General features: G+C 49.7%; 1 protein-coding gene across 2 annotated transcripts in view; it reads left to right on the plus strand.

Annotated features, from left to right (window-relative positions):
* Positions 1-16,676, plus strand: part of GALK2 (galactokinase 2) — an 80,953-nt gene that overhangs the window by 53,758 nt on the left and 10,519 nt on the right. For both annotated transcript variants that reach the window (XM_074966387.1, XM_074966388.1), the window contains one exon: positions 2,034-2,244. In XM_074966387.1, the coding sequence (XP_074822488.1) occupies positions 2,034-2,244 (211 nt within the window). The remainder of the gene's footprint in view (positions 1-2,033; positions 2,245-16,676) is intronic.

The raw sequence follows: 16,676 nt of genomic DNA on the forward strand, positions 1-16,676 counted from the left end.
TTGTGGAGCTCTGGGTGCTCAGCATCTTTGAAACCAGGCCAAAGGTGACTTCTCCAGCATCTCAAAAACAGTGCCAGAGCCAGGCCATTGCCTTAGTCTCAGGCCCCTGCTTTAGCTACTAGACAGGGCCACTCCTTTCTGTGTCTGTGAACGTACATGTCTGTATTTTAAATGGCTTCAGAGTCATGTGGTTAGGATTTCATGTGGTCTGTTTTCCTGCTCTAGTATGCGCCACATCAACTTTGGAAAGGTAGTAGAGGGCACCAAAAGTAGTTAATTTTTGTAGACTGCAATAAAGCAAAAACTGAAAAGGCCCGTGTACAATAATGCTTGAGGAGAAGCAGGACAGTGAGAAGCTGCAGCAAGTAGCGGGGCAGCAGCTCAGTCATGGTGCAAACCAGCAGTATCCTGCTATAACAAATCTGTATGAGGAAAGAGTATCCACCAGTTCTTGGAAAAGTCACAGCTCTCTTAGAGGCCTCAGTTACACAATGCAAATACTTACCTTTCAGCATGTGCTTAAGTCCCGCAAACCTGACAGTTAGCCCCACTGAAGTGTTTTGCTGAAAAGAGAGGATTTGCTGAATTGAGACCTTAATGGTTTCAAACAAACTTAAAACCAATATTTATTGAAAAGAAAGAGACCATGATGGGGAACATCCTGGCCCCACTCAATCAGCACACTTGAGAGCAGAACACACTCTCAGTTTAAATATGACAAACTCCTGTTTAAATGCCTCAAGAAAAATCTGCATTGTTCAGGTAGGACTGAGGCTCCCTTTTAAAATGAATGTTAATAGAATGTTGTAATTATAAAAAAAATATGATACACTAGCAAGCTTGCATTTAAGGGTCCAGCACCAACCTTACCATGCCATTCATTTCTCCAAGGCTCTTCTAAGAAAGTTAGGATTATAACAGCCTCAGATACTTGGATTCATTAAATAACACCAGTCAGGCTGAGCTGTCAATATTAGATCAAAGACAAATAACATAGTAAGTCTTTCTGGGATTTTCCAGTGCTACTGTGCTGGGGAATGTGTACAAACAAATGCCTGAAATTACCTTTATCAAGTGAATAATAGTTGGAGGAGGTAGTCTATGTAGAAAAGGAGGGATCATTGATTTGACTGGACATATGCAATGTCAATAAGTTTTTTAAGAAAAGAAATGCTTAATTTTTCTGTGCTGTGATTTACAGAAATCTTCCTGTTCTGGAACTACATTGGTGTATAAACATATTGGCTAGTGTAAAAGAGCTGGACTCACCGTTGTGGCGCCTCCTGCTGGTCATTCGGAATTAGCTCTTTTCCAGCCTGGAGTATCCCCTGCAGGCCAGTGATTGGCACAGCTCTGCCCCCCCCCCATGTCCCTCACAGACCCCAGTGCCCCTTTCTCTGGGGTTCTGCCCCCTGACAGTACCTCCACACTCTGCCTCTGGGTCTCCCCTTCCTGGGGAACCCCCAACCCACTATCCCCACCTTGCCTCAGTCTGGGCTACTGCCAGTCATCACCAAGCCCCCGCTCCCTGGGGTGGGTTGCAGTGTAAAGGCCACTCATCATAGGCAAGGGGGTTCAGACCTGCGGCCTTCCAGTACCTCTATGGGTCTTTGGACCAGGCCCTACAGCCTGGGGAGATGTCAGCTTGAAGCACCCCCGCTCAGCCTACTCCTTCCCCAGCACTGCGCACCCCCCATGCCCAGGCAGGCAGCCATACCCTGCCCTCTCCTAGCCTGGAGAGAAACTCCTTAGGTCACTGGCTCACAGCCTTTTTATACAGGCCAGCAGGGGTCTGATTGGGGTGTGGCCCAGCTGCAGCTGCTTCCCCAATCAGCCAGCCACAGCCCTCTCCAGGGCTGCTTTTAACCCCTTCTATTTTAGGAGCGGGGTAGCCACCTGGCTACAGCTAGTTGCTGTGTAAGGATAGATGGCTTTTGCTGGGGGGGAATCAGTTTTAAGATCTGTTTGCTTTATGAAATATTTCTTGTCAATTTCAAACTACAGGGTGGTATTGTCTGTTTTTCACATTGTAGCTTCTCTCAAAGTCAAAAGGCCTAGAATGGAAAAAAATGCTGAAGCTCCAAGATGTGCAGGCCAAGCTAGGAGTTAGCCTGAAGGAAATGCTGACCATTGTTGAGGAGGTATTTCACCCGGAGCCTTACAGCGTAGAGGAAATTTGTACATGCCTGGGAATTAGCCTTGAGGAGCTCCGCATTCAGATTCTCAGTCAAAACACGCAAGATGGTGAGTCTACATCAGATGGTGTTTTTCATTTTAAAAAGCTTGTATTATGTAAAATGTCTATGTGCTAATAAATAAAGGACATGGAAATCTTGCTAAAAGAGTTCAGCAGGACCCTGTGGGAGGTTTTCTAGGGTGAAAGAACTGATATTATGATATAAGCCCCATTTGTTCCCATCTTTATACTGAAATAGAGAAATGAATTTAAACATAGTTCCAGTAAAACCAGTTTGTAAAACACTTTGAGTGGCTGTTGTGGACAGAGCCAAGCCATCTTAGAATCATGGCTTAGGAAGTATCTACATTACACAACTTTTTAAATGCATAGCTCTAACAAAACCAAACCATATTAGCAGTCACTTCACTGGAGTCTTGTTGAAACCAATTTTAAACACCATTCCTTAACTCACATTAAAGATCAAGAGCTTCTCTACACGGTGGGGTAATATGCTCTATGGGGGGGGGGGGGGGATGATTTCTAAAGCACGCTAGTGTGTTGCAAATTAATTTGTCCGCATACACAAAAAATAGCAGTGTGGCCATTGCAACTCAGCCTGAAGCTTGGGCTCAAGGGTAGGAGGTCAGGTGGGCTTGAGAGCCCAAACTCCAGCCTGAGCTGCAAGGTCCATACTGCTATTTTTAGCATGCTAGCTTGAACCCTGCTTGCCTGAGTCTACCTCCTGGGCCTGGGAGGCTCGTTCCTAGCTGCAGCATAGACATACTCTTAAGGTTCCCTAGCGCACTTTAGCGGAGTTCTGTTTCAAATAGCACTACATTAAAGCGCACCGGCAGGATCTACACTGACCAGGTAATGCGCAACCCATTCGTGCGGTTTAGAAATCACACCCCGTAGAGCAGATTACCCCAGCAGGGATACAAGCCCTTATATAGATGGGGCCAACATTTCTGATTTCAAAGTGAAACAAAATATAATCAAAACCCATGAAAACTTGTACATGCTTCAGGAAACTTGCCTTGGGTAGCATGTGGTCTAAATCCTCTTTTTTGAAAGAGGGCATTTGTTTTTTGCCCCCTGCTTTAGGGAACTATTGATGGAAGAAATCAATGTAATGCAATATATTTGCTTACCCTCTCTCCCGTGTATTTCTACTTGTTATTAGACCATATAGTTATGGGTGCAGACCCAAAGGGACCATTTCTGTAATGTGGACTCTATGTATGTTGAAATCAAACAATTTTCTTGAATGTAAATATGGAATTACTAAAAACTGGTTTAAGAACAAAAGCTAGAAAAAATGATCCCAGTCTATCTGCGGTGGCTTTCTGAGCTCTAGGAGCCAGGTTTCTGAGCTCTTTACACCAGTGCGACTGAGTAGAATCTTGGGTTTATACATTTAAAGAAACCTAAGCTACGTCATTTCCATAGTGTGGCTGCAGTCCCGCTGCCGCCTCCAGAGCTTAATTGCGTCCTTACCAATCCTTCCCAAAACCTGTTCTCCCGGATATTCTTTTTTCAGTAAGCTGTGTCTGTGTCTGGGGCCATTGCAAACACGAGAGAGCGCAATGATGACACATCTTTGATGCCACGTCTTTGCTCCTCTGCAGTGACACCAGGGGACCCAGAACTGTTCTAGCATGGGAAGTCTGAAATGCATAAAGCTGGGTAGAAATATTTCTGTGTCACCTGCTTGATGTCTCTAGGGGTCAGAGTTGTCCCGCTGTGGCTAGGGAGCTTTGGGTACGTTCTGGTAAATTGTAGGTGATGCCTTCTTAGAATATGTGAGAAAAAGGCACAGAATGTAATGTGCCTGTCACTGAACGCACACAATCCTGGGGGGCCAAGAGCCAAGCCTGCCTGAAACACTCTCCTGTGACTATTTCAACCCTTCTCTTCCTGCCACCAGCTCACACACTTCTTCCTTTTCTCCACTCGTCCCCAGCATTGTTCTCCCATGCGGGGGGCCACAGTGCCCGCCCAGACCTCCTTATTACCCTGGCTGGCCCTGGAACACCCCACATACACAGAGGTGGAGCAGAGCTAGCTTTGCCAGTTTTATGCCATCCCAGGATTCTCCTGACTTAAGGAGAATGCTAAGCTACCCAGTTAGGACAGCTGTCTACCCCTTTGCAATACTGGAGAGATGCCACTATGGAATCGGAGACCAGGATCTGGCCCTACTTCTGTATAGCAGGTTATACAATACCTGTGTGCATTATATGTAAAATATATTGAAGTGTGTATATCTATAACACATATATTACATGAACTATGTGCTCTTAGATATTCATTCTTCCCTTTCCTACCCCACACACTTCCATTTTCATGGGAAGCCATTGGGGTTCTCAGTTTCCTATACTATCCCCTCCCCCATTTCCCCCTCCCCCCCCCCATATGAAACAGTATAAGAACAGTCACTCTCAGATATGACTGTAGTGCATATCTCTGGTTTTAAAAGCTAACTTTTAAGGCTCAGTAGAGTTGAATTGTTTATACAGATTGTTATTTTGACTTAAAAAACAAAACCGTCTGGATGAAAATTTTTGACATAAAAGCAATAGAAGAAAGTCCAATGAAATGTTATACTATAGCTCTGTCTAGTGTTTGCAGATGTTCGCTGAACAAAATCTCTTAAAATTTGCGTGACCATGATCTTGTTTGATAAAGCCAATTAAAATGGGTTGTGCAGAAGTCTGCTTGCATTTGTACAAGATAAAACTAAACAGATTCCTGTAAAATTAGATACAAAGAGAAATAAGACAGACACAGAGCGAAGAAATCAAATCAACTGTTTGTTATACACCAAACAAATTACACTTTATGTTGGTTTTGGAAAGCTACAGCCTCTTCAGAAAAAATATTTTTGCTTTTGTTTGCTGTATTTTACACTGTATCCTAATGACAGAGCCTGGTTTCTTGCTATGAGAGAAGAAAATACGGATAAACAACCCAGGCTTTGTCATTATGATACTGTGAAAAACACAGCAAACGAAAGCAAAAATGTTGGCGAGAATTTAGTTAAATTATTTGCTGGATTCTGGTTTTTCCTTTATAGCTGAACGTAGATTTGTGGCAGTTTCTACTTCTGCCATCTCTCAAAGACTAGTGCTGTTCATTAGTAATGATCTGTGCTTATATTGCATCCTGTGTAAGAACCTGAAAGTGTTTTACAGATATTAATTAGTCTCAGAACTCTTCCCCCCAGTTGCTTATGGGTTAGGAGAGGGGAAATGAAACGTTGGATTTGTGACTCAAAGCTTCACCCCCCACATCTTCATCACACTGGATGAAGCCAGGGATAACAGTACAGAAGAGGGACACTGCAGATTTCAGCTGGGCTATTTGCTTTTAGCCAATCAGAAAGGAATAATGCAAACACACTTTTCACTTTACAGTACTGTCTATTATCGCACACATTTCACTCTTTCTTTCCCTTCTATTCATATTAAAAATTCCCATTCTTTCCAATTTGACCTCTCCTTGTCTTTTTAGTGAGGCTTCTTAACCAATTGCATGACCCCTCTCTGCACCATTAAACGGTCTTGTTAAATAGGATAGTTGCAGTTGAATTTGCAATGATATACATAAACCTGTTAGAAGCTGAATTTTTTGAGACCTGCAGCACACTTTCCTTAACTAGTGGGCAAATCCAAGGTGGGACCAAACCAAAACCAGGGATCATAATACAACTAAGCTACATATGCAAACTTTGTAGATAGCTGTTGAGCCAGATCCTCGCTTCTGCTCCAGTCTCTTTGCTCTGTTTATTTGGCACCACAAAGACCCTGAAAAGCCATCTTGACCAGGTAACTGAGGATTCCTCCCCCAGTGGGGAATCTCTGGGTGTCTGCACCACATCACCCCACTTCCCTTAAGATTAGAGGGGTATAGCAATTGCTTTCAGCCACCTTTGACTCTCCTCACCCTTCACAGCCCTTTTGGGCAAAATCAGAATCCTGGGGCTGAAACCCCTGAAGTTAGGAGAAGGTTGGATCTGATCTACACTTTGTGCCTTGGGACCCTCTCTAGAACAAATAGTATTTATTATTAATTATTCACTTTCTAAAATGCAGTTCACTATAGTTTCAGCTTGGATTTGATTGCTTCATAAAATATTTAGGCTGCAGTGGTGGTGGGAAGGTTGTGTATTTATAAATCCCACCACAGCAGAATAGTCTTCTATAAAATAATGTCTTTTTTGCCATAAAATGTTTTTCTCTTTTAAATGGGATAGTCTTAAACCAGTTTTTCCTTTTTACATATAAAACAGTAATCTAATTTTGACATTTAAACCTGGGAACAGAATCACCATGGGAGCTAAAACCATCCGTTTAGTCTGTGGGTTTGGCTAGTTAACCCCCACTCAGAAAACTAACATTAAATTCAGGAAAAATATTGCTACTGAAAAAATAAGCCTCAAACCACAATGCAATTTGAATGAGTGGGGTTGTATAGTCTTTCCCTCACACTGCAAAGTAGTCCAAAAGAGTGGTGAGCTCAGTGCAGGAACTCACTGTAACTTTTTTTTTTTTTTTTTTTTCCGGCACAGAAAGGCATATTTGGAAGTGGACTTTTAAACATACTGCCACATATGCTCTCTTTATCAGGCTCTAGCCTGAGTTTTGTCACAAGGAGCATGCGCCAGCAGAGTGGGGTAGCAGAGTGCACCCGTAGCTTCTAAGGAAGAGTAAGATAGAGTAATAATGGAGTGGTTGGTCTACTTTAGCAACAAAAAGCACTTTTAGAGGGCAGGCATTTCTGTGGTAAAAAAAAAAATCATTAAACCAGTAGGTTCCATAATCTTTAAAATGCAACTGCTCTGTTTTCAGAGGACCAGATTGTGAGTAGTTACTAGGGGCTGTCAAGCGATTAAAAAAAGTAATCAGGATTAATTGTACTTTTAAACAGTAATAGAATACCATTTATTTAAATATTTTTGGATGTTTTCTACATTTTCAAATATATTGATTTCAGTTACAACACAGAATACAAAGTGTACAGTGCTCACTTTACATTTATTTTCATTACAAATATGTGCATTGGTAAAAAAACAAAAGAAATAGTATTTTTCAATTCACCTAATACAAGTGCTGTAGCGCAATCTCTTTATCATGAAAGTTGAACTTACAAATGTAGAATTATGTACAAAAAGTAACTGCATTCAAAAATAAAATATAAAACTTTAGAACCTACAAGTCCACTCAGTCCTACTTCAGTCAATTGCTCAGACAAACAAGCTGGGTTACAATTTGCAGGAGATAATGCTGCCCACATATTATTTACAGTGTCACCTGAAAGTGAGAACAGGCATTTGCATGGCACTTTTGTAGCTGGCCTCACAAGATATTTACGTGCCAGATGCACTAAAGATTCATATGTCCATTCATGCTTCAACCACCATTCTAGAGGACATGCTTACATGTGGATGATGGGTTCTGCTCGATAACGATCCAAAGCAGAGTTGACCAACGCATGTTCATTTTCATCATCTGAGTCAGATGCCACCAGCGGAAGATTGATTTTTCTTTTTTGGTGGTTCGGGTTCTGTAGTTTCTGCATTGGAGTGTTGCTCTTTTAAGACTTCTGAAAGCATTCTCCACACCTCCTCCCTCTCAGATTTTTGGACGGCACTTCTGATTCTTAAACCTTGGGTTGAGTGCTGTATTTATCCTTAGAAATCTCACATTGGTACCTTCTTTGAGTTTTGTCAAATCTGCTGTGAAAGCGTTCTTAAAACGAACATGCTGGGTCATCATCCGAGACTGCTGTAACATGAAATATATGGCAGAATGGTAAAACAGAACAGGAGACATACAATTCTCCCCCAAGGAGTTCAGTCATAAATTTAAATTAACGCATTATTTTTTAACGAGCATCATCAGCATGGAAGCATGTCCTCTGGAATGGTGGCCAAAGCATGAAGGGACATATGAATGTTTAGCATATCTGGCACGTAAATACCTTGCAGTGCCAGCTATAAAAGTGCCATGTGAACGCCTGTTCTCACTTGCAAGTGACAAGCACAGAAGCAGTCAGCAGTATCTCCTGTAAATGTAAACAAACTTGTTTGTCTTAGCAACTGGCTGAACAAGACATAGGACTGAGTGGACTTTGTTTTGTTTTTGAGTGCAGTTATGTACCAAAAAAAAAAAAAATCTACATTTGTAAGTTAAACTTTCACAATGAAGATTGCACTACAGTACTTGTATGAGGTGAATTGAAATATACTATTTATTTTGTTCTTCATTTTTACATTGCAAATATTTGTAATAAGAATATAAAGTAAGCACTGTACGCTTTGTATTCTGTGTTGTAATAATATATTTGAAAATGTATAAAAACATCCAAAATATTTAATGTCAATTGGTATTCTATTGTTTAACAGTGCACTTAAGTGCAGTTCATTTTTTTTTTTTTGAGTTAATCGCATGAATTAACTGTGGTTAATCGACAACCCTAGTAGTTACTCACAGGAGTAGGCCCATTAGAGTGACTGGGATGCCTTGTGTGTGTAACTGCTCACTGTTGTCTGTGAGAGGATGGGGAATTATAATCTGCCCCAGATGAAATATAACACCACGTGGCAACATTTTCTTGTATAAATTAAAGGCCAGATTTGGTAACACACATTCAGTAGTATCTTTCTCTGCTAATAGTTCCATTGAAATCAGTGGTTTCAGAGTAGCAGCCGTCTTAGTCTGTATTTGCAAAAAGAAAAGGAGTACTTGTGGCACCTTAGAGACTAACCAATTTATTTGAGCATAAGCTTTCGTGAGCTGCTGTAGCAACCACGAAACGACCTGGTCGTTTAAAAACAGTTTCCAAGTCCGGAGGAGGTCCTGGTAGAAGACCGGCAGCCCCGAGAGGTCTCGCGGAAGACCTCCCGGATGGAGATAAAAGAGCTGCCGGTCATATCGGAGCCCTCAGATGCGGTGCAGGATGGCGTGTGCCAGTGTGCTCCATGCCGAACTGCCTGCACCATAGAGGAGCCTCTGTAGGGCCTGGAGGCGGAAGACATGGACCTGAGTGTGTAGACACTTCAGGCCCTGTCATCCTTCCTTCAGGGATAGATGAAGAACCCCTACAGGGGCCCAGTGCGTTCCTGACCAAAAGAACCCCAGAATCGATGTCGGAGGTTGGTCAGGAAACCCGGGACCAGGGTGTTGAGCTGGTACCAGAGCATGGACAGGACTAGTTGATTAAGCACCAGCGCTCTCCCTCAGAGGGAGAGACATCGGAGTAGTCCCGTCCATTTCCGGAGCCGCTCTATCACCCCGCCCTCTATATTTTCTCAGTTTTCCGGCAGTGAGGGATGCGTGGCAGAAAGGTAAACGCTGAGGTAGAGCAGCGGACCCGTGCTCCACCGGATGGTCTGATGGGAGGAGCTCGCCTGCTGCCAGTCTCCTACCGCCAAGCCAGAGCTCTTGACCCAGTTGACCCGGGCGGAGGAGGCTGCCAAATAGATGGCCTAGCAAGCCTCCACCTGCGCCAAGTCGCCAGGGTCCTGGATCACGAGGAGCACGTCATCAGCATACGCCTACAGGAGCAGCTGCAGCTCCGGCTCCCGCAGCACCAACCCTGTCAACCTCCTGCGGAGGAGACAGAGGAAGGGCTCGATCGCCAGAGCATACAGCTGGCCCGAGAAGGGGCACCCCTGCCGTACTCCTCACCCAAAGCTGACCGGTTCGGTCAGGGTCCAGTTGAGCTTAACCAGACACTCTGCGCAGGCATATAGCACCCGGAGAAAACCCACAAACTGGGGTCCAAAGCCAAATGCCTGTAGAGTGCTCAGGAGGTACCCATGGTCCACCCTATCGAACGCCTTCTCCTGATCTAGGGATAGGAGGGTGAACGACAGACCGTCTCTATGCCCGAGTTCCAAAAGGTCCCAAACCATAAATAGGTTATCAAAGATACTGTGGTCCGGGACGGTGTAGGTCTGGTCTGGGTGGATCACGTCCGCCAGCACAGACCCTAGCCGCAGCGAGATTGCTTTCGCTACGATTTTGTAGTCCGTGCTGAGGAGCGAGACGGGACGCCAATTTCGCAAATCGCGGAGGTCCCCCTTCTTCGGCAGTAAGGCGAGCACAGCTCGCCTGCACGAAAGAGGGAGGACCCCGCTCTGCAGAGACTCGGACCAGACGGTGACTAGGTCTGGGCCGAGGACGTCCCAAAACACGCGGTAGAACTCCACGGTCAGCCCGTCCATGCCTGGAGACTTATTAGTGGGCATACGACAGAGGGCTTCCGAGAACTCTGCCAGAGTGAGAGGCAACTCTAGCCGGTCTTGGTCGCTTGCGCTGACCGTAGGGAGCTCCTCCCAAAGCACTCTGCAAGCGCTAGGGTTGGTCGGATCCAGGGAGAAAAGACTTGTGTAGAAGGCTCGGGCCCTCCCGCACATCTCCGCCGGTTCTGTGAGTGGGGTGCCGTCTTCTGCCAGGAGGCAGGTGAGGTGTTTCTTGGCCCCCCCCTCGTTTTCTCCAGGGCATAGAAGAAGCAGGAACCGCGATCCATCTCCCGAAGGAGGCGGATGCAGGATCGAACAAAGGCGCCCCAGGCCCGATGGTCCTCGAGGGCCCGGAGCTCCTCCCGCTTCTCCCGGCACGCTCCGCAGAGGAGCGGGTCTTCAGGGCTGGCTGCCTCTCCAGCTCTAAGACCTCCCGTTCCAACTGCTGTATCGCCGCATTTCTCCATCGGCTGGTGCCCCAGGTGTAGTTGCGGCAGAAAAGCCGGGCGCGCACCTTCCTCAAGTCCCACCATCACCGCGCCGAGGGAAAGGCACTCTGCTGCCCTCGCCAGGCCAGCCAGAATTCCCGGAAGGACGTCACGAAGCCCTCATCCTCCAACAGGCTGTTGTTAAAATGCCAGTAGGCCGGCTCTGGCCTCTCCGCACAGAGGGAGGCTGTCACAGTGGCTAGGTGATGGTCAGAAAATGGGACCAGCCGAATGCTGGAGGAGTGGGCTCGTGAGAGATGGAAGCGTGATAAATAAATGCGGTCCAACCAGGAGTGGCTCGACCGATGGGCTTCCACCCGGACAAAGGTGAACGTGGAAGTGTCATCCGGGTGGTGGTCATGCAGATGTCCACTAGGGAGTGATGTTCAACTATCTCCCGGAGGGTGTCCGTGGCGGCTGGGCACCACTCGGTCCCCAAGCGGTCTCGCTCCTCGAGGGTGGTATTAAAATCCCCTCCCAGGACCAGGCACTCGTGAGAATCTAAGGCGCCGAGGAAGGCGGACGCCTGCTGATAGAATTGCAGCTGCTCTGGGCCCGATATCGGGGTATAGACGTTAATGAGGTTAACCACGAGCCCCTCTATACGGACCCGAAGATGCAGCAGGCGACCCTCCATGGCCTCGGCGACCCCTAGCACCTCGGGCCGTAGGGCAGGGGAGAACAGGGTCGCCACTCCAGCCTGCCGAATCGTGGAGTGACTAAAGTAGACCCTGTCCCCCCAGTCCAGCTGCCAACTATCTTCGGCGGTCGGATCCGTATGGGTCTCCTGCAGGAAAATCACAGAGTACCCTCCCTCCCGAAGGAAGGAGAGCACCTGGGACCTGCGGAGAGCCATCCTACAGCCCCGGGTCTTCAACGTTGAGATGGTGAGAGGTGTCAGGGGGAGGGCCGGGGGGGGGATCCTCACTGGCAGGGATGCTCGCATCCCCCAGCGGGCCGCGCAACAGTCCTTGACTCATCCTGTAGGTGAGTAATTGGTCACGGAAGACGTGGACCCGCCAGTAGGCTGCGGCATCCTGCTTCCCCGTCCCTTTACCTTCCCCCATGAGGGCCCTTGTGGCCCGGAGGATTTGGAAAAAAAAATCCCCCTATCGCTGGAGAGCAAGCTGTACCTTGTTGCGGGAGCCATGGACATCCTCTAAAAACTTTCGCAGCTCTCCTCGCAGCTCATGGGGGGGCGGGGGTTACGGTTTCCCAGTTGTTCCCCACCTGGGCCCTTGGTGCAGCCCCGTGGCCCACTAAAACGGGCAAGCAGGGTCCGGACCCCCGAAGGGGTGCCTGGTGGGCTGGAGCTTCTAGGCCTGCCTCAAATCCTGGGGCGATAGGGGGCGGTGGAGGGAAAATAACAGCCCCTAATGGGTCGGGGCAGGAGAACGCAAAGGCCGCTCCCTGGGGGTCATCGGTTGGAAAAGGGAAGGAGACAGCCCCGGGGGCAGCAATAACATCGCAGGAGGTAGACTGGGCAGGGGCAGGGGCAGGGGTGAGGTTCTAGGTTTCGGGAGGCAATCAGCTGGATGGTGGCGCCTCCCGATCAGGCTCGAGGGTTAACGGGGTGGGGAGGGAGCTCTCAGTGATACTGGGTGCGGGCTCTATGGTGGATTTAGCAGCCACAGCATCAGGAGGTGGATTATCTTCTGTTGGGCCGCCGCCCGGGAAGAAAATTGATTGCTCCGCACCAACAGGGGGTGCCCCGGCGGCTCGTGTCCCGCCCGCATGGCGCAGGCTGTAACCTGAGCAGGCTCGGTGGTCGTCAGCAGGGTGCCATCAGCGGCCGGGTCGATGGAGGAGTCTGGGGCTCCTCGGAGGTGGGAGCAGAAGCAGCAGTGAGGGGGAGGGAGCATGGGGAGAAGAGGGGTGGAATGAGGTCGCCCAAATCGAGGTTTGCTGGCAAAAGGTCGTCCTCCCCCTGGGCGACCGGGGTCAGATCTAGGGCCTCGATCTCCTCGAACATGGAGGAGAGGACACTTTCCGTCGCCCCGCTGGCACCCGCCACGACGATTGCCGCGGGGTTCACGGAGGCTTCGGGTAGTGTCAGGACAGAAGGGGCTTCCTCGAGGGTCTCGGAGGGGAGGGCCTCCTGTGGAGGGGAGACACTACCTTCTGGTGCTATCACGTCTTTCCCGGCTGACACCGGTGGATGGGATGCACTTGTGGGCAAAGCGGAAGGTTTGGCATCAGTGCCCCCCTTCCTGGTCTTCCGGGGGGCCTCCGCCTCGCGTAGATGAGGCGGACCTCAAGCCTTTCGCTTGCCTCGCTTCCCCTGGACTAGGGCCCAGCCCTCCATGGCATCATCCGGGGGCTGGTGAGCAGGGGTCGTAGCGGGGGTAAAGGCGATGGCTCAGGGACTTGGAGTGGGGGGGGGCAGTGGGGTGGCATAAGGGAGGGAGGATTCTCCCTGGGGCAGGCTCTCTCCCATGCTTGTTGGTATCTCTGCCACACCCTCCTCCATAGGCCCCGCCAGATTGTCAGCAGCGAGGGCGGGGCTCTCCCGCTCATCTGGGCGTTGTAGGGGAGGTGCCCCTTGGACCTGAGCGGGACAAGTGGTGGTCCGAAGGGGGCGGGGGGGGCGGGGCAGGTTCGGGTATCGGGCGGCCAGGGGCGTTGGCAATGACGGGGCCGGGTCTTGGGGATCCCAGGTGCCCCTCCTTGCCGGGCTAAGGGGCAGTCCCTCTGGACATGCCCTGATGCCCGGCAGAGGTAGCACCGGTCTTCCCCCATGGAGAAATACACCCGGTAATGGGCCCCCTGGTGGGGGACTAGGAAGGACCCCTCGAGCGCCTCTTTGTCATGCGCCACCGACGGCAGTAGAAGCTGTGCTTGCCGGCGGAAGGAAAAGATGTGACTTGCAGCCCAACGGGAGAGGGCTGATGACGACAAAAACAGGTTTCCCCAGGGTGGAAAGGGCGGGTAACAGGGCAGCATTGGGAAGAAAAGGAGGGACAGAGGTCAGGACCAGGTGGACGCCCAGGTCCTCCAGTGGCTCTAGGGGGACAAACACCCCCCCCACCCCCAGGCCCCTCTCCACCACCTCCTGGGCAGCAGCCTCCGATGCTAAGAAGAAGACCTTCCCATACATTTTGGAGGCCGCCACAATGGCCGAGGGCCCCACCACCCTCGCCAACACCCGCACGTAGGTCTCCATGTGGGGCGAGGTGGGCACCAGGTGGCATTGGACACCGTGCTTCCTTGTCATGGTGGGGAAGGGGCCCCGGCTGCTGTTGATGGTGGCGGAGGTGGTGGGCGGGAGAGATGATGAGGTGGCAGGTGGGGGCGCTGCCGCCGCCTGGGCATACATCCTGGGGGGTGAAGGAGGGACAGCCGCAGAGCCGGTGGAGGGGGCAGCGGGGAGGGACGCCATGGTCGGTGGCAGGGCCGCAGCAGTGGGGGTGGCCCCTGCCACGGAGGGCCTGGTGGTTTTAGCAGGGCCCTTCCCCTTCTTCTTGCCCTGGCCTTTCCCGCTGGCTGGGGGGGCTCCCCTAGAGTCTGGGGAGGCAGTGGGCATGGCAGCGGCAGAGGTCACCCCGGTGCCCTCCATTGCTGATGCCCCAGCGGGGGTGGTGGCAGGTGGTTAACAGGAGTTGGGGTCAGATAAAAAGGGACAGGCTGTGGGATGGGCAGTTCGGGGGGGGGGGGGTGGCACATGAACCACCGTACGCTTGTCCAGAGAGTCCTGTTTGGTTAGCTGGTGCTTCTGGCCCACACAGTGGAATCAGGGCGAGCAGCTAAGTCCATAGGCAGTTGTTAAACAGCCAGCAATGACGATGGAGGGGGCAGTGATGAGGATAGTAGTGTGTGGGTTGGGAGGACACAGATGGATCGGGGGGCAGCTCCGTGCCACACCCCCTCTGTCCCTACAAACACAGTCACGACACAGTCAAGGCCTCCCCCCACACGAGAGCACAGTTCGAAAGTTACTCAGTCTTAGGCCCCCTCCACGGCAATTTGTAGATTCCCCGGGCAGTGTTCCTCCAGTAGATGGCTGTTTCTCTGTCTGTTCCGGGCTTTCTTTTTCGCATTCCAGGGATGCCGGAGCGGATGATAAGAAATTCTCTCAGCCGGAGACAGGTCTGCAGACAACCAGCAAGCGGCTGGCTCTGGGGGCTGGGTCCTTCCACTCCCCCCCCTCCGGGGAAGCGGGCTGGCAGGTCCCCCCTCTCTGGGGGGGGGCGGTCAGCTGGAGCGGCAGCAGCGTCCTCGGGCGGAGCTAATGGGCGGGCGGGCGGGCGGGCGGGGGGGGGGAGCTAACAGCCGGCCGGCAGCCAGCCAGCACTCTAGCAACAGCGGAGAAAGAAAAAAAAAAAACACAAAGAAAAGAAAGCGGGGAGAGCGTCTGGCCCGGTCTGGGGGGAAGCCGAAAGCAGGGGCAAAAGCAAGGAAAGCCCAGGCCAGAGGGCGGCAGCAGCAGGAGAGCAGGCTAAGTAGGTCCCCTTTCCCTGGGTAAGGTAACAGGGAAGGTTTCAGAACAATCAGGAACCTTCTGGAGACAATTAAGACAGGCTGATTAGAACACCTACAGCCAATCAAGAAGCTGCTAGAATCCATTAAGGCAGGCTGATCAAGGCACCTGGGTTTAAAAAGAAGCTCACTTAAGTTTGTGGTGCGTGTGTAAGGAGCTGGGAGCAAGAGGCGCCAGGAGCAGAGAGTGAGAACGCATACTGTTGGAGGACTGAGGAGTACAAGCATTACCAGACACCAGGAGGAAGAGTCTATGGTGAGGATAAAGAAGGTGTTGGGAGGAGGCCATGCGGAAGTAACCCAGGGAGTTGTAGCTGTCGCACAGCATTTCCAGGAGGCACTCTAGACAGACGTTCCACAGGGCCCTGGGCTGGAACCCGGAGTAGAGGGCGGGCTCGGGTTCCCTCCAAACCTCCCAACTCCTGGTCAGACACAGGAGGAGTTGACCTGGACTGTGGGTTCAGAAAAACGGCCAAGCTGAGGGCTGCCGTGAAGCTCCAAGGCGAGCAAATCCGCCAATAAGCGCAAGACCCACCAAGGTAGAGGAGGAACTTTGTCACACCACGGTAGGTTGAGGCTCCAGTGATCATTCTGTTCTCTTTGTAAAATATGAGTCCACCTGCCAATATTCTTTTTAACATAGTAAATTATTTTGGGATAGTCCTCTCCTGCACACATCTAAGCTTCCTTGGCCATATGGCTCTTATCCAAAGACTGAATTCAGATCTTTTCCTATTTGTGTAGTGGTGGCTGCTGTTCTTGCTAGGTCAGTGGCCTCCCATTCAGACATAGATCCAGTTGTTAGAAATATCAGTTTTACTGTTGATATTTTTGATTGCATGGCAGAGAGTATTTAGATAACCCTAACGTGGAAGAGCTTTCTCCATTACTAGCAGCATATGTCTGGATTTATGTATATCCTTAGTTTCCGAATCCGAGCAGTGCCTGTCGAATACAGAGATGGCTGGCAGCCTAAAGCTTATTTTACTTATACAGAACATCAGACTGGGGGGTACGGGGAGGCAAACACTATAAAAAGATTTCGTTAAGCACGTGGTTAATTTTTTTTGGATTGGAATGCCGCTATGCTCTGTCATATCTATGACACTTGTGGTTTTCCCCAAGTTTAGATTTACAGCTCTATACTATAAAAAACAGAAACCTTGCATTTCATAATATCATTTCTTAACTGATATTCAGTTGGCAAAGAGTCATATCTGCAAGGGAGTCTGAAACAACAAGAACACAAAACCAGTTTCTGTCATTTTGAATGTAATAATTGCTT

The sequence above is a fragment of the Natator depressus genome, chromosome 10 (assembly GCF_965152275.1).
Source record: "Natator depressus isolate rNatDep1 chromosome 10, rNatDep2.hap1, whole genome shotgun sequence".
Taxonomy (NCBI): Eukaryota; Metazoa; Chordata; order Testudines; family Cheloniidae; genus Natator; species Natator depressus.